The sequence below is a fragment of the Cyclopterus lumpus genome, chromosome 9 (assembly GCF_009769545.1).
Source record: "Cyclopterus lumpus isolate fCycLum1 chromosome 9, fCycLum1.pri, whole genome shotgun sequence".
NCBI classification, from domain to species: domain Eukaryota; kingdom Metazoa; phylum Chordata; class Actinopteri; order Perciformes; family Cyclopteridae; genus Cyclopterus; species Cyclopterus lumpus.
This window is the reverse complement of record NC_046974.1, coordinates 22,293,156-22,315,618: the sequence shown is the minus strand read 5'-3', so window position 1 is coordinate 22,315,618 and position 22,463 is coordinate 22,293,156. Positions and strand designations below refer to the sequence as shown.

Here is a 22,463-nt window from a genome sequence, read left to right as displayed (position 1 = left end):
CAATTAAATTCAGTTTATTTTGTATAGCCCAATATCACAAATTACAAATTGTCCTCAGAGGGCTTTACAATCTGTACACATACGACATCCCTGTCCCAGGACCTCACATCGGATCAGGAAAAACTCCCCAAAAATAACCTTTCACAGGGAAAAAGGGAAGAGACCTTCAGGAGAGCAACAGAGGATGATCCCTCTCCCCGGATGGACAGATGCAATAGATGTCATGTGTACAGAATGAACAGCATTACAGAGTTACATAAACACATTACATGAATATGACAATGTATAAATGGACCTCCAATCCATGAAACAGAAGAAAGTAGAGAGGGGGGGCGGGGCGATCAGCAGGGGCGATCAGCAGGGGCGATCAGCAGGGCCAACGCGGGAGGCCGGCTCACCAGGCATCAGACACAGCCAGGTCCAATGGACCCTATGAGAGGTGAAGTCACAAAGACTCCGGGGAGGAAGCAGAGTTACACAACAGCATTTGGAGACAAAAACATGTTAAAGTGAGTGGACACCGACAGGACACAGGGAGCAGCAGTATTTTGAGATGGTTAAGTCGTCATGTAGACTGGCTTTGCAAGAGATGCAATTGCTCTTCAGCTTTGGGACCCTGTATAATAATAATAACCAATAAGTGTATACATATATATATATATATAAAATACACACCGGTTTTGGTTTGCTTTCCAAATGTCCTATTTTAACCGCCGTACGAAACCAGTTGCTCCCATTACACAAGCGTTATTTAAGCTCCCTTCTGAGTCTTTTTGCCCCTTGCTCCAAACTTTACTTAATGCAGTCTATCTTTACAAAGATGACAAGTCAGTAATCTAATTTAGTCTTTAAAAAAAATAATACAAAGAGTGGGTAGGTTTTTTGTGGTGGCCACTTTGCCTATGTCACCTGCAGTTATACGCTTCAATAGACATCATCTGGTTTTTGCTGAGCATCGCTCAAATGTAAATCATCCTAGTCAACCAGCGATCATTTGGCCCAGTACTTTTTCAAATTTGTTTTAATTTGGGCAAATATCAAGAGAAATTGGCATGTCATTAATGTAGGTAAGTGGACAGAGCTTGAGATGGGCTTTAATGTGTCGGCTTTAATGTGGGCTTACATAAAACTAGTATGTGGGGTTTTTCTCAGTTCATTTTTGTCAAACTACTGTTTGCATTGTCAAAAATAATCTTTTGAATGTGCTTCTTGTTCTTATCTTACCTTTTATCAGACATATTCACTGCCACAAGCCTATAAACAAGCAATAGTATAAATTCATTCTGTTATGGTCCAACAGGTTTCCTTGGTGCCAATAATCCGTGGACTTTTGGTACCATTAATTAGATGCAGAGTGAGAGGTCTTGCATTTCCCGCTCCTCTCAGCTACGGATCAGGCGAGGAGGCGTATAAAAGCCAATCAGACTCGACAGGACGTTGGCGCAAACGTAACTACGGAATCTGCATCACGTTGTGGTCGTCATACAATTAAAACACTCAAAACAAATATTTATTACCGTTCACATCCCTTAACCTTGAATTATATGACAGTCTTAATATATATATTTCAACAGTTTGTTTCTTTTCTCTCTTTTTTTTTTACACCATCCCCCTCCTCAGAAGACATTTTCTCCTTTTCATGTCAGTGTATTTGTGATTTATACTATTTAACATTTGCTCCTCTTCTTCCCTTTTTTGCGGGGCCCGCATTCTTTCCCTATGAAAGCAGATGCTGTCAGAAGTAAACTACATATCCCGGAGTGCTCCTCATAACTCCTCCGGTCCGGATCTGTGTGATTTTTTGGCGCTGAGCTGCAGGAGAGACCGACCACTAGGCCGAGGACTAGAAAAAAAAAGCTGGGTGCTTTTGTTAAACCAGAGGAAGAGGGAGCTAGAGCTTATTAATAGGAAGACTTGCACGTAAGGAGGGCGGCGAGAATTGAACAGACGTCTATCTGTAGCGGGGTTTCGACTAAACGCTCCCGTCCCTGACACAGAAGAAGAGCCAAGCTCCGGGATTGGGCAGCGACCAAGAGCGGAACAGCCCCCTCCTCCCCTCGGTTCACAATTGCGTTAAAACGAGAAAGGGGGAAAAAAGGCCTGAGCTTTATCTATATAACAGGATTTTTTTTGATTTTTTTCCCTTCCTCTCCTTCTTATATATTACACGAGGACCCGTTGCTGGCTGGTGTATGTGTTTAGAATGGGACACGCTGAAGGTATTGGTATTTTCTTACTATGCACATCTCTCGGCTCGGCATCTGAATCTGTGCTGCTCCTCCGCTCTCCTCTTTAGCGATAAGCGTGTTTGCCATAGCCTCCTGCCCGCTGCATGTTGTTGTCCCCCCTCCACACTCACACACACACTCAAACACCTCAGTGTCTCCGTTCCCTCGGACCATGTTTGGGGACGAAACGAGCTTATGTTCGGCCACATTCCTCGCCGAAAACGGGCGGCGACGGAGGTATCATCACGGCAGACAATTTGATTTAAAGGGGGAAAGGCAGCCATATTGGCGACGGAGCGTTAGCTTAGCCGACGTTAGCTCCCCCCCACCATCTCCTCTCCTTTTCCATCTTCTTCCATGTGTGGTGCACACTGACGGATAAATAACTGTTAACACTTATTTGTGTGTGCCGAAAGACCAATGGTGCCCCCCACTCCTCAACCGTGTAGTGGTTTTATAACTGCTAAAAAAAGTCCATATCCTTTTCCTCAAAAGACTAGCCCCCTTTTTGATGCTAGGTAGCTTCAGGCTAACATCAGCGCAGAAAGCTATAAGATCATTCAGAGAAAGAATTTTTTTTTTTTTTTTTTTGCTGTCCAAGCAGTCGTTTATGTCACAGTTGTGAGTCGATATTAATGTTCCCCACAACGCACACGGACCCCACAGAAGTGACACGACCCGCCGCGGGTAGCTAGTGGTCGTTAGTTGACACCTTTTATGGGTGTTTACATCGCCGTTATCCACCTTTGCCAACCGCTGGGCCGAGTAACCACAGTCGGAGGAACGAGTCCATTCGCCTGCGAAGTCGCAGGCGTCGACACTTTTACATTTTTTGTATACCGGCTTAATTAATCAGAATAGATATTTAAAGTATACGAGGGGCATAAGCGTGCGCAGGTAGCTGCTCTTTGTTTTGTTTTGTGATAGCAGGCCACCATGTGTTGGTGAAACTGAAACACCAAACGACCCCGTGAGGAGAGGCACTGCACAGATGATTAACGGCTGTCAGAGAGGAAACTTCATAATCACTTGCACAAGCTGCCTGGCATTTGTTGTTTATGTGTGTTCATGGAGATACGTTTGATATAACTGATGGTGATTAATGGATCATAATGTGTGCTTATGTGCTGTTAGCTTGACCACACAGGTTCTCTTTTTGTCTCCTAACAGACATCCCTGTGAATTTATTTGTTTAATCGTGGTATTATGGGAAAGTGAAATCCATCACAATTGCCCAAGTAAGCATAACTACAACAGTCAACAACTTAAAGATAATTCAGTTTATCATCATAGAACCCCCCCAATCAACAGGCTCTACATGTCACATAATAGGCAGTGACTTCACAAAGCATTAAAGATTACCCATCAGGCAAAGCTAGGTACTTCTCTGGGGCCCCCCCCCGAAGGCCCATGCAGTCCCCTTGGTTGGCAATTATTTTGTTTGCTCCAAATCCAGATTTGTTTGCAAATATGCACCACTAAAGCACCATATTAGCCAACATGGTAATAGCAGGTGTTCCAAGATAATTTTTTTGAGGGGGGTTTAGACTCTCACTATACTGTTAAACAGTGTAGATACAGACAGGGAAAGACGCATTGTGTCAGGCAAAATGTCACGGAGCTGCCACTTATGAAACATGCATACTGTACACTAGTGCCAAACAATAAAAAAAAACATGTCTGCAATATCAAGCTCGATGTATATACATGTCATATGGTTTCCCAGGTCTTCTTACAGGTTACATGAAGTGATCTTTGTGTAATAATTGTGTAATTGACAATGAAGATTTAATCAGAGCCTCTTTTAACTGCACACATTTCTGTCTTCAGGTCCAGTCAAAGAAAAAGACAGTTAAGGATGCAGGAGCCCAACAATGGATTTCTCCTTCTCTTTCATGCAAGGGATCATGGGAAATACAATTCAGCAACCCCCTCAGCTCATTGACTCAGCCAACATCAGACAGGAAGGCACCTGCGACACCGGCAGTGACCCCGGCGAGGATGGTGGTCCCTCCTACGATGCTGCCCTGGATGCAGAGTTTTCCTACCCGCCATCGGCCTCGGAGGACATGTCGCATGTCTCCAATGGCTACCCGCCCGGCCTGGGCATGTACGAGCCGCAGGCCAAGTTCTCCATGTACTCGCAGTTCCCCAACGGCTCTGCCAACGGCTACGGGGCCATCCGGAGCTACGCCGATCACAGCCTCATGCCGGGGGAGGGGACTGTCCTGAGGGGCCCCGGTCTGCAGGAGAGACCTTTGTCTCCCGTGTCCCCACCTCTGCACCCGCACCTCCACCCCCATCACCATCACCCCCATCACCACCACCCCCACCACCACCACGGCGCACACCACTTCCACTCGAACCCGCCTCACATACAAACCCTGCCGCACCCGCAGAGTCCCCCACCGCCTCCGCCGCCCTCCCAGCACCACCTGCCCCACACACCTCACATTATGACCCACACTCTTCCCCCTCCTCCACCGCTGATCCTGCCTTCCTCCAGTCCCCCGCCCTCCCTGGTGGACAGCACCCCTTCCTCTCAACATCCCCACGGTCTGTCCAACACCCCTGGCGGGGTGCTGAAGAAAACCAGCTCTCCAGAGATCAAGCTGAAGATCATAAAGACGTATCAGAACGGGAAAGAGCTGTTTGAGTCTGCGCTGTGCGGAGACCTGCTGCAAGAACTGCAGGTAAGGTCTACGCATGCACGCACACACAAACGCACGCACGCCACGCACAGATCTTTATCTATCACTGAAGACATCGCGGTCATATCCTTTTTTTACATTTTACTCCAAACAAACATGACACTTGATTTGTTAATTGTCGATGTGATCATTCATTAAAAAAAACACTGTACTGTCTCCAGCTAACGAGTAGATTAACTATTCAGCAATGTTTTATTTCACTGTAGATGGAATATGTTCACGTTTTGAAGATGTCGGAAACATGAATTTAGGAAAATAATTTAGGAATTCATAATGAAAGGAGATGAGCCTCTTTCAATGTGCAAGTTCTGTCGATGTTGAACTTCTTAACTCCACATAACTGTACAAGCTTTTAACCACATCCCAGTCTTCATCAATCAAAGCGCATGCCTCCTTGCGCTCTAAAAAAAATCTGTCTGCAAATAATGAAGAGGATTTTAACCATAATTGTTTCACTCTTTTTCCTTGGAAATACATACAAACAAAAACACACCCTGCAGAAACATCACAATTTAGTGTGTATTGAAACATAGAAATATCGCATACTAAATACAAGTCTATTCGGTCCCAATAATATTCATGTGGAACTGTTCCACTGGGTGCATCTTGCTTTTCTTTTACTAGTGGATCTTAGAGGGAGTTGTGATTTCAACAGACACAGGGATCCATTTCTGAGCTGCCTTTTTATGCAAAAAAGAAGAAAGTCGACCGACATCTCACCACCGTCGCTTTGTTTTTCTATTCTTGCTCCTCAGAAGAACGAGGCCACTCCGATGCAGCGCCGACACGAGAGGAAGAAGGAGAAGAGGAAAAAGAGCGTGCGGCTGCAGGTCCAGGAACAGGATCAGGAACAGGAACAGAACCTGGAGCAGAACCAGAGCCAAGCACAGGCACAGGCAGGTACCACGGAGCAGGCAGAGGACACCCACATCCAGCCGCTGCCGACAGAGACTCCTCCGGCCCAGACGGAGAAGCCCCAGAAGACCGTCATCAAAACTGAACCAAAGACGCCGAAGGCAAGTGTGCGGCGGTTCACCCTCCGCAGCCATTTTAAATTCTTTGCACACACAGCTCTCTGTAGCTTGCCGTGAACAGTAGGTGACTCGCTCCGGTTTCCTCGCTTTAGGTCCCGAAGGTCCACCATCCGTCTGTGATCCAGGAGACGGGCTTCTGTAAGGAGTTTGTGATAGGAGATCTGGTGTGGTCCAAGGTGGGCACCTACCCCTGGTGGCCCTGCATGGTCTCCTCTGACCCGCAAATGAAGGTCCACACTCGCATCAACACTAGAGGTACGGGCACGGAAAAATCACTCGACGGGATCGCCCCGTTTCCTCTCACAAACGCTTTGAATGCGCGAGGACATTAAAACGCGGCCGCTTGTCTTCCTCTCTGTGTCTCCGTGCAGGTCACAGGGAATACCACGTCCAGTTCTTCGGCAGCGTCGCTGAGCGAGCATGGATCCACGAGAAGAGGATAGTCCTGTACCAAGGGAAGCAGCAGTATGAGGACCTTCAGGCTGAGACGCTGCGCAAGGCCTCGAACCCTGTAGAGAAACACAAAGTACGTACGGATGCATCTAGGAAGTGTTGTCAGGCTCATCCAGTATCTTTTCAGATGCCATGTCATCTTTCAGTATTATGATTCCAGTGTTCTTATGAAACGTATATAGAAAACCATTCATTTTAAAAGTGATTATTTATTTATAGAAACCAATTACAAATCACATGTTTTTAGAGAATTTAAGTCTCAAATTCAACTTATTTCAAAAGAATTATTAGAAGCTTTTTTGCATTACTTACTGTATGAATGACTGAATTTACTTTACTTATACTGTCACACAGCTCATCCATTCAAAACATAAATGAATATTTATAGTCCAACATTTTCGTTTCCTAATTTCTTATGCATTAAATAACTCATTTAAAACCATTTCAGTCATTTTGAGCCATTCGTATTCGATTAATATCATAAGGGTAATTTACGGTGAGTGTATGGCTGGCAGTGAGTAACAACAAAACGTAACAATTTAATCGGTGTGAAAAGTTAAGTTACTATTTATTTTAAAAAGTACTTTCTCTTCTGAGCATTGAGCAAACTATGGAGATGACATTGTTTCTAAATGATCCCGTGTATGTTTTTTTTTTTCATTTTTGAACCATCATGTATCGATACATATTTGGGTAAGCCAATATTGATAACATCAGGTTCCATTCAGAAATAAAGTTCATCAGTTGTTTGGTATTTAATTCATGTTTTTATTCTCCAGCTTCTGAAGCCCATCGCTCAGCGGGAGCGTTCGCAGTGGGAAGTGGGCGTGGGCCACGCCGAGGATGCCTTGGTGATGTCGCGGCAGGAGCGCATTGACAACTACACCTTCATCTACGTTGACCCAGACCCCATCGAAGGCCCGTCCAGCAAGAAACCCACCATCCGAGCCGAGAGGCGAAACCGGCGCTCCAGCGGCTCGGTCGGTAAGAAAGAAGAGGGCGGAGTGAAGTCGCCGGAGAGAGAGCCGCCGCCGCGACGGCTGCTGCCGCGCAGGCAGTGCAGTGTTTCGAACACAGACGACAACGCCAACTCCCAGGCCGCGCACGAAGAGAAGAGCCAGAGGGGGGACCAGCGTAAAACCAGCTCCTCAAAACCGAACGCCGGCTGCGACGCGCGGCCGGACTCACCGCCACCGGTCCGGGCCTGGAAGACGGCGGCTGCCAGGAAGCTGCTGCCTCTCTCCATCACCATGAAAAGGCTCAACGTGGAGATCACAAAGTGCGACTGGCCTCTCCTGCAGAAAAAAGCTGCTCCGTCTCCGAAAAAAGAACAGGAGGAGGAGGAGGAAGAAGAGGAAGAGGAAGAAGAAGAAGAGGAAGAGGAAAAAGAGGTGAGAGTGGCAAGGGAGGTGAGGGAGGCCCGGCAGCCCGACCTGGGATACTGCTCGCCCGAAGACAGCAGAGCTAAACCCGAGCCCAGTCCAGAGGAGGAGGAGGAGGACGGAGATGGGGATGAGGTGGAGGTGGATGGGGAGGGGGAAGGGGAAGAAGAGGGGGAGGAGAGGAGAGGGTCCCCCGCCAGTCGGAGGAGTGAGGAGGGAGGAATGCAGCAGACCTCCTCGCCTGGATCACACCACAGCAGTCCACACGGTTGGTAATACACCGACACGCAGGGTGCGTTTTGACGACTATTCGACTTCTCTGTCAAGTCAATAAGAGATTATTTTTTGTTATGTGTTTTCCAGCTTCTCAGGAGAGGAAGCTGCAGCGGCGGTCAGTCAGGAGCAGGTCGGAGTCAGAGAGAGGCAACGATCCCATCCCGAAGAAGAAAACCAAAAAAGAACAGGTATCCATCCGCTACGCTCAGAATAATAAAAAAAAGCACTGTACCGTTTGTTGCATGTCTTTCCCTCCCCCGCATTTACTGTACACTCTTTTTCAACCATGTCAGCCATAAAATGAAAGGAAATTCTAATTAATAAAAATAAATCATTAATAAAAATGACACGGGGTGTTTAAAGAGGGCGTATTTCAGGTACCGATGAGACAATGAAATAAACGATCCACAAACTGGTTGAAGGAACAGATTCACGACTTTTAAGGCTTCTCAGAGAATGCAACACTGCACAGAGATTTGTAATACCAAGAGAGAGGATTTTACAACTGGAAAGTTGTTATGCCAGCAATATTGTGTTTCGCTCCAGTTCTCAGGTAAACGGCGGTAATAATTCTCCCCCTTTACAGAATAATCTACCGCCTGCGTGTTTCGACGTATGTAACGTCCTCGTGAGAAAGTCTGCATGACCAGGGCTTCAATATTTGATGTAGTGTTAATGTCGGCTTGAACTTGGCCTTAGTGCGTAAATCACCCAAACTCACCTTCTGCTACCTGAATAAAAACACCACGATGACCTCAACCTCCTTGTTTAACCCCCTCACAGGCTGAGATGGCTCCTGAGACCACGCTGAGGACTGGTTCACAGAAAGGTAGGGGATCCGTCTGTCATGGCTCCTTTTTGAAACCTCTGCTGTGGGAACTCCTTAGACTGGAAAAAAAAATCCATCTCTTCTTTTCATTTTCTTTCGCGATCCTCTAGGAGCCAGTGAGATCTCAGATGCCTGCAAGCCGCTGAAGAAGCGAAGCAGAGCGTCAACAGACGTGGAGATGGCTTCTTCTCAGTACAGAGACACCTCTGACTCCGACTCTAGAGGCCTCAACGACCCACAGGTAGACACAGGTCGACCCACACACGATGAGGAAAATACTCCAACATCAATAAACATACATCATATGCAGAAGTCAGAATTCAGCGGTTGCGATTTGCTTCACAATATTTCCGAGTCTAACCTTTAACTTTGATTTTTTTCCCCTTCATTTTCAGCATTGGTTTCTTTTTTACGCAACTCGGCCAAACTTGAATAAGCAGAAGCATTTAATTCTAATTTGTGGTTCAAGGTGTTTATTGTTTCCAGCTATTTAAATATTAATATTTTAGAGTGCTTTTTTATTTATGATTGTGATCTGAATATTTCTGGGATAAAAGACATTTCATCAGGGGCTCTTGAAACCTGCTAGTCTTTTCCTAAACACCTTTACTAGTCTGGATGTTTACGCACTTTAAAGAGCAGGTGACCACATGCGAGTACCTGCCTTGCAGGGCCACTTCACACAAAACACGCTCTCCCTTTCTCCATCTCGCAGGGTTTATTCGGGAAGAGTCTCGATAGTCCAGCGGCAGCCGACGCAGACGCTTCCGACACTCAGTCTGTGGACTCCGGCTTGTCCCGTCAGGACGGCAGCACCGGCAAGAGAGACACCGTCTGCCAGGTCAGCGCTGCTCATGATCCGTCCTGTCTGTCTGTCTGTCTCTAAGTGAGCATCGATTTACACAAGCCGTCTCTCTCCGCGTTGTCTTTGTGTGTAGGTCTGCGAGTTGTACGGAGAGGGCCTGGCGGTGTGCGAAGGCGACTGCGGCAGGCAGTTTCACCTGGACTGTCTCGGTCTGACGTCCCTGCCCGAAGGCCGGTACACCTGCCTGGAATGCAGAAATGGTGAGCGAATTTTGGAAACGCAATATTCACCGTCGCATCTGTTGTGTTTGGCTCTGTGTTCATTGCCTCTCTCTCTCTTCCCCCACAGGCAATCATACTTGTTTTAGCTGTAAAACGGCGGGCCGGGAGGTGACGCGCTGCTCCGTGGCCGGGTGCGGTTGTTTCTACCACGAGGATTGCGTCCGCAAGCTGCCGGGCACAACCGGCGGTTCGGACGGAGGCTTCTGCTGCCCCCAGCACAGCTGCTCTACCTGCTGCCTGGAGAGAGACCTGCAGCGGGCCAGTAATGGTAAAACAACCTTGGCTTTGTTTCCAAGCTCCTCTGATTTCCTCTTTTCAGTCTGCAGTGGAAGCTGTGGGATAATAAGCCGGTGCTACATCAGCAAAGTGCTTATAAAAACGAAACTTTCACGCTTCTCGCTGACGTTATTGACCAATAGCAAAAAGAAAGACACTTTTTTTTTTAACCCAGCTCAAATTATATGGAGTGCAAGGGGTAAGGCTGTACTTCCCTGTTAGAATATGTGAAAGAGAGGAGAAGAGGAAGAAATGGTGTGCTTTTCGAGAGGAAAATCTGATTGAGAAAGAGAGGACTTAAACAATCCAGCACTGCATATCCTGCAGAGCGTTTGGGTGACACATTCTTGCAACAAACATCCGGTTTCACCTGAAACTTAAAGTGCTCTATTCTGTTTTTTTCTTTTTTAAGTGAGTGGCATTGGAGGCTGCAGACCAATTGGAGAAAAACGTAAAAGTAATGTTCCTGAAATGTATTTTTTGATGATGGTGCATTATGTTTGCTGGAAATCGCCCATCTGCCAAAATCTGCCGTTTTTTTTTGACACGAGGCAGGATGCAGTTTGTCTGTACGAATGGTGTGGGTTCATTTTTACATGGTGATGGAGAAGAATTTATTAATATTTTCTGAAAACCTTTCAGGGCCTCAAATAAACATCCTTCAGTGAATTCTGTGTTACTGTATAGTTTAAATGTACTCTGTCTCTCAGTGAGATTTCCTCTGAGCATTTTTAGGAATGTTTCAGTTCAGTCTCCCAAAAAGTTAAATTATTAAAATATTTCCCACAAATTGTGACAATGTAAGAGTAGCATCCATGAACAAATTCATGCTTGTGTAGCAGGTTACGTCACAACCCTCCAGATTGATCGTGTGACCCTTTTACTGGTCTCAAAACATCAAGTGTTTATGTATTATGTTTCACATTTTTATTTTTGGACAATGAAGCAAGGGGGGAAAATTACATTTTAATAGCTTGATTGTTTTAGCCACCAGAGAGCGCAACAAGTGGTCGTATTCTATCCTTCTGAATCCCTTTTTAATTACAGCTGAAACCCGTAAAGGAGTCTGACCTAATTCATTATACAAACTCTGCAGTGATGGGGAGCTTAGCCACATCATAGCTACTTGACTACTTGACTCAGCTGTCTCTCTCCCCCCTCCCCTTCCAGGTCGCCTGATGCGCTGCATCCGCTGTCCGGTGGCCTATCACACGGGGGACAGCTGCGTGGCGGCGGGCAGCGTGGCGCTCACCCATCACATCATGATCTGCAGCAGCCACGGCGGCTCCAAGCGGAACGGCCTCCTCACCTCCCCCATCAACGTGGGCTGGTGCTTCCTGTGTGCCAGAGGTAAGCTCTCACCGCTGCACACGCCATTGGTCGCAGTCTCCCGCAGCCTTGTTTATTTATTACAATTTATTACAATTTTTAAATGTTATTTCACATTCGCCACAAACTAAACAAAATCAGTTCTTCTGTCTTGCACTTTTCCGTTGGGGCATCAACAGGACGTGATCGTCCTCCATGAATATCACCTTTTTTTTTCTTCTTCAGGAATACAACCTTTTTTATAATTTTTTCCTTTTTATAAATAAAGTACCAACGGCAGTAACATCTGATGAGTGAAAACCAAAACCTCATAAACATTGTGAAGATCATTTTAATCTTTTAATATTACATGTTTCATGAAATGTAATGTTTGTTTTCCATACTAACACTATGAATGATCCAGGCTGTTACACTGCCCTCGGCTTAGACCACCCATCTGTCCCGGGTGGTGACGAGTGAGAAAACACAGGGCTCGCCCACTTTAGAGCTGATGTTTTTATTTTGTTTTACCTGTCCAAGTTGAGTGCACTGTTTTGCCTCTTTGTGTCGGGACAAACTTTAGTGCGTGTGTGTGCGTTTGTGTGTTTGGGGGGAGGGTGAGAGACTGTAGAGTGTTTGCTCTTTCTCTTTTTTGTGAATTTTGGGTAACTTCGAGTTTTGACTGCGGCTCACCCCCGTCTCTTCCTGTGTGTCTTGTGTAGGACTGTTAGTGCAAGACCTTACTGACACCATATTAAGTTCATATGCCTATAAGTCCCACTACCTTCTGACTGAGTCAAATCGTGCTGAGTTGAAATTACCTATGATTCCCTCTCCTTCGTCAGCTACCAAAAAGAATGTTGGGAAAGGTAACTGAACCGCTCTTCTCTTTCTCCTTTTGTCCCACTGGTCTGTGTCTGTGTCGTGCCTGCTCCCCTCCCCCGCCCCCACACTTTTATTTTTCTTGTGGGCATCTTTCATTTCAAAGCCTTGAGGTGCAAAGTTAATTCACTGGTTAAAACAAGAACAAAATGCAATGAATTTCAATGCAGAGTGGCGCAAAGTAATTTTAGCCAAGTATCCCTAACACGTTAACAGAAAACAATGGGCCTCATGCAAGAACACTTATTTTAATTGTATTCTTATTAAAAAAACTCCTTTTCTTTTATGAGAAGTCGGATTTACCAAACGGAGCTCGATGCGTGTCGATCCTTTTTCGCAGCGAGTCATGTGACAACAGCTAGGCGTGTAAGCCCTGCCTCTCTCTGTTGGTGTCCAATGGGACGTCCCGTCGGAGACAAACCTTCAGTTAAGAATTTGTTTCGCGGCATAGTTTTTCTTTTTTCTTTTTCTTCTTAGGTTCAGAATGAACCTACATGTTCAAAGAAGAAATAGTTTGACCTGACATTGGATGCTAAAAAATAAAAGACATGATGTCACAGAGATGGATGAGAGATTATTATCCAGCAGAATTTCATTATTTTTTAATTCTCTTTGTAAATTGGGACGCCATGATATTTTGGTCTGCTTTTGAAATTAATTTTAATTTAGTAATTGACATCTTTATTTATTTTTGTTTTTTCATTGTCATAAGTTTAGTTAAGTATTTTTTCTCCTTCCCGTGGAGAAATGGCAGATTGAGTGTACATGACTTTCGTTTGTGTAGGATTAGGATTAACTTTCTAATTGATTTGGACGCGTCATCGAAGAACAAGGCTGTTCGTATGCGTGGTTCTTGCACGAGACCCATTGTGAAATTATCTCGCGCCGTGCATGAACAATCAGTTTTATTTTTTAATGAAGCTTTCTTTACATTTTTTAACAAGTAAAATATCTTTGCTGGGGGAAACACAGAAATGGTGGCCAAACCTCCGGTACTTAAAGGACTGTATGATGCTGTGGATTAGTTTAGGTCCTGTCTGTGGTTTGTGGGGCTGATCGCTGCTGGAGGACACATTGCTTCTCTGCTTCAGCACTCTGGGCTTTCTTTTTAAAATTGTTATTATTAATATTATTATTTGAAGGCCTCACACCTTTTTATGCTGACTGCAACTAAGTAGTTTTTTATTTATTTTTTCGACTGAAGTTCTCAGACGAAACAGAATTCTGCCCAACCTCATTTTCTCGAGCTTTGACCTGATTTGGATGGAATATAATCTCAATCGGGACGAGATCTGCTCAGTCGAGCAAAGACCAGCGCAGGAATAGTGAGATTACTCTCTTCCAAAGTTGCGTCAAGTGGTTTTGCAAATTGCTAAATTGTAAAATACATGATTCCATGCAAGCTGGTCTGTGCAGGATGAGTATGTGTGATGGGAACCATTTGCTTTACTAGCAGGACTGCATGCCTGCTTTTTAAGTATAACCCTGATTCAATGTTAACTTGCTGGCTGATTTTTAATTTAAATTTTTTTTTTATTCCTGTGCTGCCGCATGTTATTTCCCTTAGACTGGTCTTGGTACATTGCTCTGAATCTGATTGTCAGACATGCTGCAATGACAAGTTGCAACTGAGCTGAGAACACGCAAAAAAAAAAGCTCCTGGCATTCATTTAAATTTCAGAATAATGCCCAGTTGTAATTATAGTAGCTTATAGATACAAATATTTTCCCGACATGAACACTATTTTCATATCGTACAGAATATTTTCTCAGGCTTGTCTGCAAATGAGATTCAGAGTTTGTCCAGGTTTTAAGGTGCATCACCTAATCATACACTCCTCCTCTCTTTGCATATCCATTTCCCACAACGCATGCACACACACACACACACACACACACACACTTACACTTACACACACACACCTACACTTACACACACACACACACACACATACATGTATACATCTTACAAATGTAGGAGGCAAGTTGCTGTGCTGCGACACATGCCCGGCTTCCTTCCACCCGGAGTGTCTGGAGATGGAGATGCCGGCGGGGGCGTGGTCCTGCAGCGATTGCAGGGCGGGGAAGAAACCGCACTACAAACAAATTGTCTGGGTCAAACTGGGCAACTACAGGTACGTCACAGAGCACCGGTCGCAGGACTGCTGTGGAGTGGAAGCAAAGTGGAGCATATATATATATATATATATACATATATATATATATATATATATATATATATATATATATATATATATATATATATATATATATATATATATATATATATATATATATATATATATATATATATATATATATATATATATATATATATATATATATGGTGCAAGTGTGAGCCATAATAACTGTAGAATACATGTTTTAATGTTTTTATTTTTCTTCGTCCCGCTCCCCTTGCAGGTGGTGGCCAGCGGAGATCTGCAACCCTCGCCTGGTCCCGTCCAACATTCAGAGCCTCCGCCACGACGTCGGCGACTTCCCCGTCTTCTTCTTTGGCTCCCACGACTACTACTGGATCAACCAGGGCCGCGTCTTCCCTTACGTGGAGAACGACAAGAACTTTGTCACGGGTCAGATCAACATCAACAAAACGTTTAAGAAAGGTAATTTTCTCCCCATTTCTGAGACAAAAAGACAAATCTGCTGTGATTCTCATCCTTTTAAAAAAAAAAAATGTAAGCAAGGATGACTCTGAGATCTTGTTGGTGTGTTTCAGCTCTGGAAGAAGCGGCCCGGCGGTTTCATGAGCTCAAGGCACAGAGGGAGAGCAGGGAGGCTCTAGAGCAGGAACGCAACTCTCGCAAACCTCCGCCCTACAAGTTAATCAAGGTGATGTTATTTTAAGTATCCCACTTCAGACAAATAATCCTACAATTGTATATGTTCTGTGTTTTTCATTTCTGCTTTTGGCATCTTCTTGAATCAGTCCAACAAACCTGTGGGGAAAGTGCAGGTGCACGTAGCTGACTTGTCGGAAATCCCACGATGCAACTGCAGACCAACAGACGAGCACCCTTGCAGCCTCCACACTCAGTGTCTCAACCGCATGTTGCAGTACGAGTGTCACCCACAGGTCTGAGCACATACTTGTTATTTAACTTTAAAACCAGCGAGACAGCCCTCTGAAGTACTCAACTTACCTTTTCGTTTGTGTTGTCAGGTGTGTCCTGCGGGAGACAGCTGTGAGAACCAGTGTTTCTCCAAGCGGCTGTATGCCGAGACAGAGGTGATAAAGACTGACGGCCGCGGCTGGGGCCTCAGGACCAACCAGGCTCTCCGGAAGGTGGGTGTCGCCTTTTAAATTGATTTTTTTTTTATAATGAAGCATCTGATATCCATTTGCACCAATAGGTGTACTTGCAAATAAGTGTACACCTTTCTAAAGGCACATTTGAAAGCAGAAACATGTCATTGAATTGCGACAGTGGGCTTAAAGAAAGAATGTATAATTTCAGTAGTTTTGATGAATTCATTGAAAACCTAATGTATTCATGTGTCAGTGGAGCCGTCGGGGAAAACAATGCTCAACCAACCTAAAGCTAATATCTCGGTTGTTTTTTAATCTGATGAGTCTGATCAGTAGGAAGCAGGAGATGTGAAGTACAGGTGACTTCACATCACTGGATCACTTTCCAGGCATGTCGATACACAAAAACACTGCTGTGGTTTTTCCCCCTGGATGACTATAATTTCAGTCAAAGATCTAATAATCAGATGATTCAGATTTGAAACGCACTGCGTTGATATTGATTCCAGCCCTTCTCGCTAATTGCAAGTCATTTTGAAACGGGGCATCTCAAAATGTGCCGCTTGTTCTTTCCTCCAGGGCGACTTTGTGACCGAGTACGTGGGAGAGGTGATCGACTCGGAGGAGTGCCAGCAGCGGATCAAACGCGCCCACGAGAATCACGTGGCCAACTTCTACATGCTCACCCTCACCAAGGTAGGACGCCAGTGACGAGGGTCGTCGTTGGTTCGCTTTCCCGCGAACCGCACGTGGTCTCAATTTTTTCTGTCTCTCCTCGCAGGACCGCGTGATCGACGCCGGCCCGAAAGGGAACTCATCTCGCTTTATGAACCACAGCTGCAGCCCAAACTGTGAAACCCAGAAGTGGACAGTAAACGGGGACGTCCGCATCGGACTCTTCGCCCTCTGTGACATCGAGGCCGGTGAGTTTGTGCGCGAGCGTATATTCTGTTTACGTTCCTAATGCCACGCGCTCTCGGAGCGAGCCGGGCGATTCGTGAAATCTCGTCTCTGGTGTTCCCGCAGACACGGAGCTGACGTTCAACTACAACCTGCACTGCGTGGGCAACCGGAGGTCGTCCTGCCAGTGCGGATCAGACAACTGCTCTGGATTCCTCGGGGTGCAGCCAACGGTGAGGGCGTTGACCTCTCGTTTCCACGCGTCCAGTTCTCGAGCGACCCTGGCTTTTTGCAGCCGTGTTTGATTTATTTACGATGTTTCCTCCAGAGCGCCGTGGTGATGGAGAAGGAGGAGAAGGCCAGGAACGCCAAGCTGAAGCCAAAGAAGCGGAAGCTGCGGCCGGAGGGCAAGCACATGCACGAGTACTTCTGCTTCTGCTGCGGAGAGGGAGGCGAGCTGGTGATGTGCGACAGGAAGGAGTGTCCGAAGGCGTACCACCTGCTGTGTCTCAACCTCACCAAGCCGCCATACGGTAACAACGCACTGAGCTTGAGTGAGAAAAGAAACTGTAGACGCCATGATGTCGAAATCTTGCTGATGACAATCTCATCGGATTTCAACAGCATGACAAACCTTTTGGGAGAGTAAACTGAATGTGATGTTTCAGTGGTCTGAACACGTGACATTGTGGACACACACACACACACACACGGTACAATTAAAACGGTTTTAAAAACAGAAATGTCAGTGTGTCACAGAAGAAAGCAGAGCTAAGAACTTAAATTTGAGTAGAATAAATGTGTATTTTCCTCTCGATCGTCCGCAGGGCGTTGGGAATGTCCGTGGCACGACTGCAGCGTGTGCGGCGCCGCGGCCTCGTCCCTTTGTGACTTCTGCCCGCGCTCCTTCTGCCGGGATCACGAGGCGGGAGCGCTCACCTCCTCCTCCCTCGAAGGCCGCCCTTGCTGCTCCAGCCACGACCCCGTCAGCCCGTTGGGCTCGAACTCTGGCCCGGCCCAGCCGCGCTGTTCCGCCCTGAGCCCCGCCACCGTCAAGGAGGAGCCGGAGGCGGAGCTGGTCCAGCCGGCTTCCGAATGACATCGCGGCTCTCCCCCCAATACCTCATTCCCTGTAGAGTACGATCCCATTTTGGCCTCCTGGGCTCCGATCTCGCTCTGACGAAAGGGAATACAGTGCTTTTTCTTTTTGACCAGTGCCACGGCCCGAGCACGAGACACGCCGACAAACACCTTGATGCTGGTGGTCGCGAGAGCAGAGCGACTGGAGTGTCGGCAGGGGGAAGCGACCAGGCATCATTGTGCGCCGTTTCCCCTCCTCTCTTTGCCACAAACGCCACCACGAACACTCTCCACAGGCCAGACACCCACCTCATTATGTTTTGTTTTTTACCGCTGTGGAAATAGTAAGTGTTGTCACGTCGTCAGATACTGGAACTTTTGAGGGACCTAACGAGTGAGGTGGAGGGAGAGAAGAAGAAAAGGAGGAGGAGCTCAACATCTCCAACGCCACGCTGCTCCTCTCCTGATTACTGGCTTTACGCTGCGGTCGGCATCCCACACAGGATGGCTGTCTGGAAACGAGCCGGCCTTCCTCCTCCTTGAGATGTGATCGGGTGCATCTCTTCTAAAAAAAAATAAAAAAAAGGGGGGGGGGGTGGAATTACCTATTTTTGTGCAATTCTTTTCAGGACCACACTACATTCCAACCTTCCTTCCACATGGTTTTTAAATATACTTATGGGTATAGATGAATATAATTATATACAGTATCTATGTTTGTTAATGTTTACAGACCAATTATCTCACTTCATCTCAGTGAGTGGTGTATTTTGTTTGTTTGTTTGGGTGTTAAGCATTGCGCAGACCTCCTAGTGAACATAGTCCTATTAAGGTGACATATAATGGTATATAGCGTAATGGTAATGACATTACAGAAGTACTCGTGATCTTTCATATTGCCAGTCTCACTCGCCATTGTGTACATAAATTAGCTCATGATATTGTAAATTACGTGAAGATCGGGAGGGGCGGAGCCTCGCCTCTTTGGTCGTTCCTGGAAGAAGGAAACTCCTTTTTTTTCTTTTTTTTTAAAAATCAAGTTCTGTTCCCACATTTCCTCCAATTGCAATTGCTGTTCTTTGTATTGTAGACGGAGGAGCTCAGCTTGTGATCACTGGTGCTGTCTTAAAAGTATTGTTGATCAGCCTTAAGTGTGACTCTGGCTGTAGTGACTACTGCCCAGACGCAGTCCATTTCAGTGAAGTCGTGTACTGTGACCGCTTCTTTTGTTCGTTCTTTTTTTTGCCAAACTTTTCCTGAAAAAGCACTTTTCCACGGCTTGTCGCGACACTTAGCTAGATCACACATATACAGAAATGTGTATTAAACGAACACAAGACAAGTGTTTCAAAAATGGATACCTCTTCTTGTAGTAATGTCGGAATTATAACTGTTGAAACATTTTTTCTTTTGGCCTCTCGAGTTGCTGGGCAGTTTTTCTTAAATTTTTCTTTAAACGATTTTGGAGGAAGGTGGCCTCAACGGGGCTGCTTTCTTTTGGCACAAGTAGAAATGACTGCCGGCCCGGCTTCGTATACAGAAAATGAGTCTGCAGTGTTCTCGAGACGCACTTCTTCATGTCCCACCCGAAGGACATCCTCAAGGCTGGGCTTTATGTAGAGACGTCTTGGTATAACAACAGTCCAGTATGATGTACAAATACAAACTCCTGTACAGTGTTTTTAATCGCTCATCCGTCAAAGTCCACATTTACTGTGTATTTATTGCACCACAGTTTTATACCAATTTCTTTCTTTTTTCAAAACACCAGTGCAGTAATTTGTCTTCTCCTCTCCACCATGGTGCAAGTGAAATAGAAATGAAAAAAGAAAATGGAAGAGAAAAAAAAAACAACACGGGGAGTTTTACACACTATATCTGTATTTAGTCATTGCATATGTTTGTTTTATTTTTTTATTTTCACATTCGGTGTAATGATTCCACACTGCTCATTGACCTGTATCGTGACTCACTGTAATTGGTGTTTTAAAAGCAGTATGAAGCAGTTCAATATAGGAATGTAAAGTTTCAGTTTCACCGCAGTTTTTGTGCTTTTTGATTTTTTAGCCTGGACTCAAGGAAGTTTATCTGTAAACATGACTCAGCCATTTGCTTGTGATTCTACCCCGGTTACATACATTGTTTGTTCGTGACCTTAATTATTATTTGTATTATTAGCCTGTTGTCTCTTTCGGCCTTTAGAGGTGAGCTGCAGGGTAAAACTGTGCCAATTTCCCCAAATAACTTCAGATCTTCGAGCGCATTCAGTCAGTCTCCAGTTTATTAGGAACACTGAGCTGAAACCTAATGCAGTAAACAACAGTCCTGCCAAGAAGGGGAGCCATTGAATGCAGAAAGGTCTTCTGGGGTCACACTGCACATGCATCGTTCTGCACGTCGAAGGTGAAACACTGAAGTAGAGTCTCAAAAAGCAAAACAATAGTTAGAGTGGAGGACTTTAATATTCTAAACATACGCACATAAATGCATATATACATAACAGAGGCACTTATTCATCTTGTACTTAAATATCTGTAGTTCAGAGGAGTTCATATTTCATTTGTGCACACTCTTCTGCATTCAACAGCTGCTCTTCTGTTGTCATTCTGTCACTGATGACCCTTTTTTAGGAAGCTTTTTTTTATACTCGTGGATTCCTGAAAAAAGAAAAACAGACTACTTGATGATTTCTTGCTGCTGTCTGATTTGCCAAACTCTTCACATTCAGAGACACGTTTTTTTAGTTCAGTAGTAAAGTCGGTGTTCAGTATCAGGAAAGTGCATCTTTAAGTCACTTTTACTTAAAAACTCAAACCGGTCTGCGTGTGTAAACTTGAATTCTCTTCATTTAAAAATAAATAAATATTTATTGTATTTTTCTTTCTTTTTTAAACGTGTGTGATTATCAGACCACTGGCCTCCTTGACTCTCCAGAGAAAATGTCTTGAGTTGTGATTATATAACTGGTCTTAAAGCCTTTACTGTTTAATTTTTTATTTTCCTGTCAAGGCGCCTGTTCAGCTGAAATGCATGCTTCCAACATCACACACTGGTTTAACCCATTTCTGTTAGAGAATCTCTTTAAATGCTTTTTTATTTGTTTTTAATGCCAGAGTTTTGTCTTTTATTTGTGGTCCTTTTTGTTTCCTCTTTTGTGTGGCAACATTTGATTTTTTGCACCCGCAGATCGCATGATCATTGTGCCAGTTAGTCCTCTCCTATCCCTCTCCGCTGATACAGCAGAAGTATTACGTCTGCCTCTCTTAAGTGTCCCAGCGTGCGTCATTTCCTTTACTTAATGATTTCTGATGGCTAAGTTTTTTTTTGTGTTTGTTTCTTGTCATGGTAGGGCCCACATTTGTTATTAAAGAGACTGCATGTTTGCTCTCATTTAAGTGACCCTTAAATACGCCCTACGGGATTTTGTGTCCAGGATTAATATTCTTTTTTTATATATATTTAGGATGGCCCCCCTCCCCCTGTATGTCAACGGGTATATTTCACTGTGACGTCTTTTGTTTTTTCGTGCAATGTCTCTTTTTAATTGACATGCTGTCCGAGCAGAAATAGTGTTTGAGTAACTTAATAAATAATTCACCTTCATAAGCACTCATCTTTTTTTACTTGTGGTAAAATTACTTACAGTAACTCTAACTGGGGTCATATCTATCTATCTTGTTGTTGCTTCGATTAAAACGTGGATGAACACAAAATACCATGTTGATTACTTGTTCAACCTGTGTTACTGCATACTGCATATTGTCGAAGAACTTGTAAATAGTTTGCATTGAACTTGCATAGAATCATCTTACTGTGGCGTGCTTTTTTTCTTTCTTTTTTTTGCCTGTACAATTCTGCTTCTAAATGTGTGTGACTGTTGAGACGACACTCTTTTTGTACATGACTGTCTTTTTATTTGAGAATATTGATTCTGTCCTTTTTCATTCTAAAGTTGAGTTTGAAGAGTTCAGACATGCCTGAAGTTTGACTTTAATAAAGCTGTACTCTGTCTCGGTGAAAGGCTCTCGCTGTATGGGATTCATTTCACATTCAGTGTTTCATTTGAACACATTCAATGTGTTGAAAATAAAAATGCAACACATTAAGATACATTGCTTCCAAGTGTAGTACAAAATATAGCAATTAATAATTATTACGGGTGTTTACCGACATAAAAGTCCTGCCTATAATTGGAGTGATAAATGTTCTGGTAATGCATGCGATTTAAAAAATGTTTAAAAAAATTCACGTAAACATAAACATTCAATCATGCTAGAATATGGCTATAAGTGGACGTGGCTTTTAGCATCCACACGTCAAGACAGATACAATTACAGGCACAACCGTTTCCGGTTGATACAACACTAAAGACTTCCCGCATTTCCTAGCTGTCTGTATTCTCGATCAAATATCGTTAGCAGTATAGTTTTTAGTTCAGTTAGTAACTTATATAAACTCCAGAACTTATGGGAATCAAAAACTGACTTGGTATTTACAACTCCTTTGGTCAAAAAGCAAGCTCACTTAGTGTATGACAATATACTTATACATATTCTGATTCTTACAAGTGTGCATACAAACTATGTAATTAAATTGATTATGCCAAATGATGACTGATTACTATTGTAAATATGATTTATACCGAATATCCACCAGGAGCAAACACGTTTGCCACAGTGATCAAAAAACATTTGATCTGTAACGTGATTAAAACTGAGTGAAATATTTACTAATAAATTGTAATTCC

At 44.5% G+C, this 22,463-nt stretch overlaps 1 protein-coding gene across 3 annotated transcripts; it reads left to right on the top strand.

The window, feature by feature from the left end:
- The first annotated feature begins 1,763 nt into the window (after positions 1 to 1,763).
- On the top strand, positions 1,764 to 21,739 carry nsd3 (nuclear receptor binding SET domain protein 3). Of its 3 annotated transcripts, none has more exons than XM_034540975.1 (24): positions 1,764 to 2,219; positions 4,059 to 4,921; positions 5,695 to 5,955; positions 6,066 to 6,228; positions 6,345 to 6,499; positions 7,206 to 8,076; positions 8,172 to 8,272; positions 8,868 to 8,913; positions 9,024 to 9,154; positions 9,629 to 9,754; positions 9,852 to 9,978; positions 10,067 to 10,267; positions 11,446 to 11,625; positions 12,429 to 12,452; positions 14,444 to 14,600; positions 14,890 to 15,092; positions 15,206 to 15,318; positions 15,416 to 15,562; positions 15,650 to 15,772; positions 16,316 to 16,432; positions 16,518 to 16,659; positions 16,763 to 16,869; positions 16,965 to 17,169; positions 17,464 to 21,739. In XM_034540975.1, exons 2-24 carry the CDS (start codon positions 4,103 to 4,105, stop codon positions 17,733 to 17,735), a joined length of 4,791 nt encoding a protein of 1,596 aa, XP_034396866.1. In that variant the 5' UTR covers positions 1,764 to 2,219; positions 4,059 to 4,102; the 3' UTR covers positions 17,736 to 21,739. The 3 variants fall into 3 exon arrangements, with proteins under 3 accessions (XP_034396866.1, XP_034396865.1, XP_034396867.1); XM_034540974.1 differs by having other exon boundaries at positions 12,306 to 12,452; XM_034540976.1 differs by lacking the exon at positions 12,429 to 12,452.
- Positions 21,740 to 22,463: the final 724 nt, after the last annotated feature.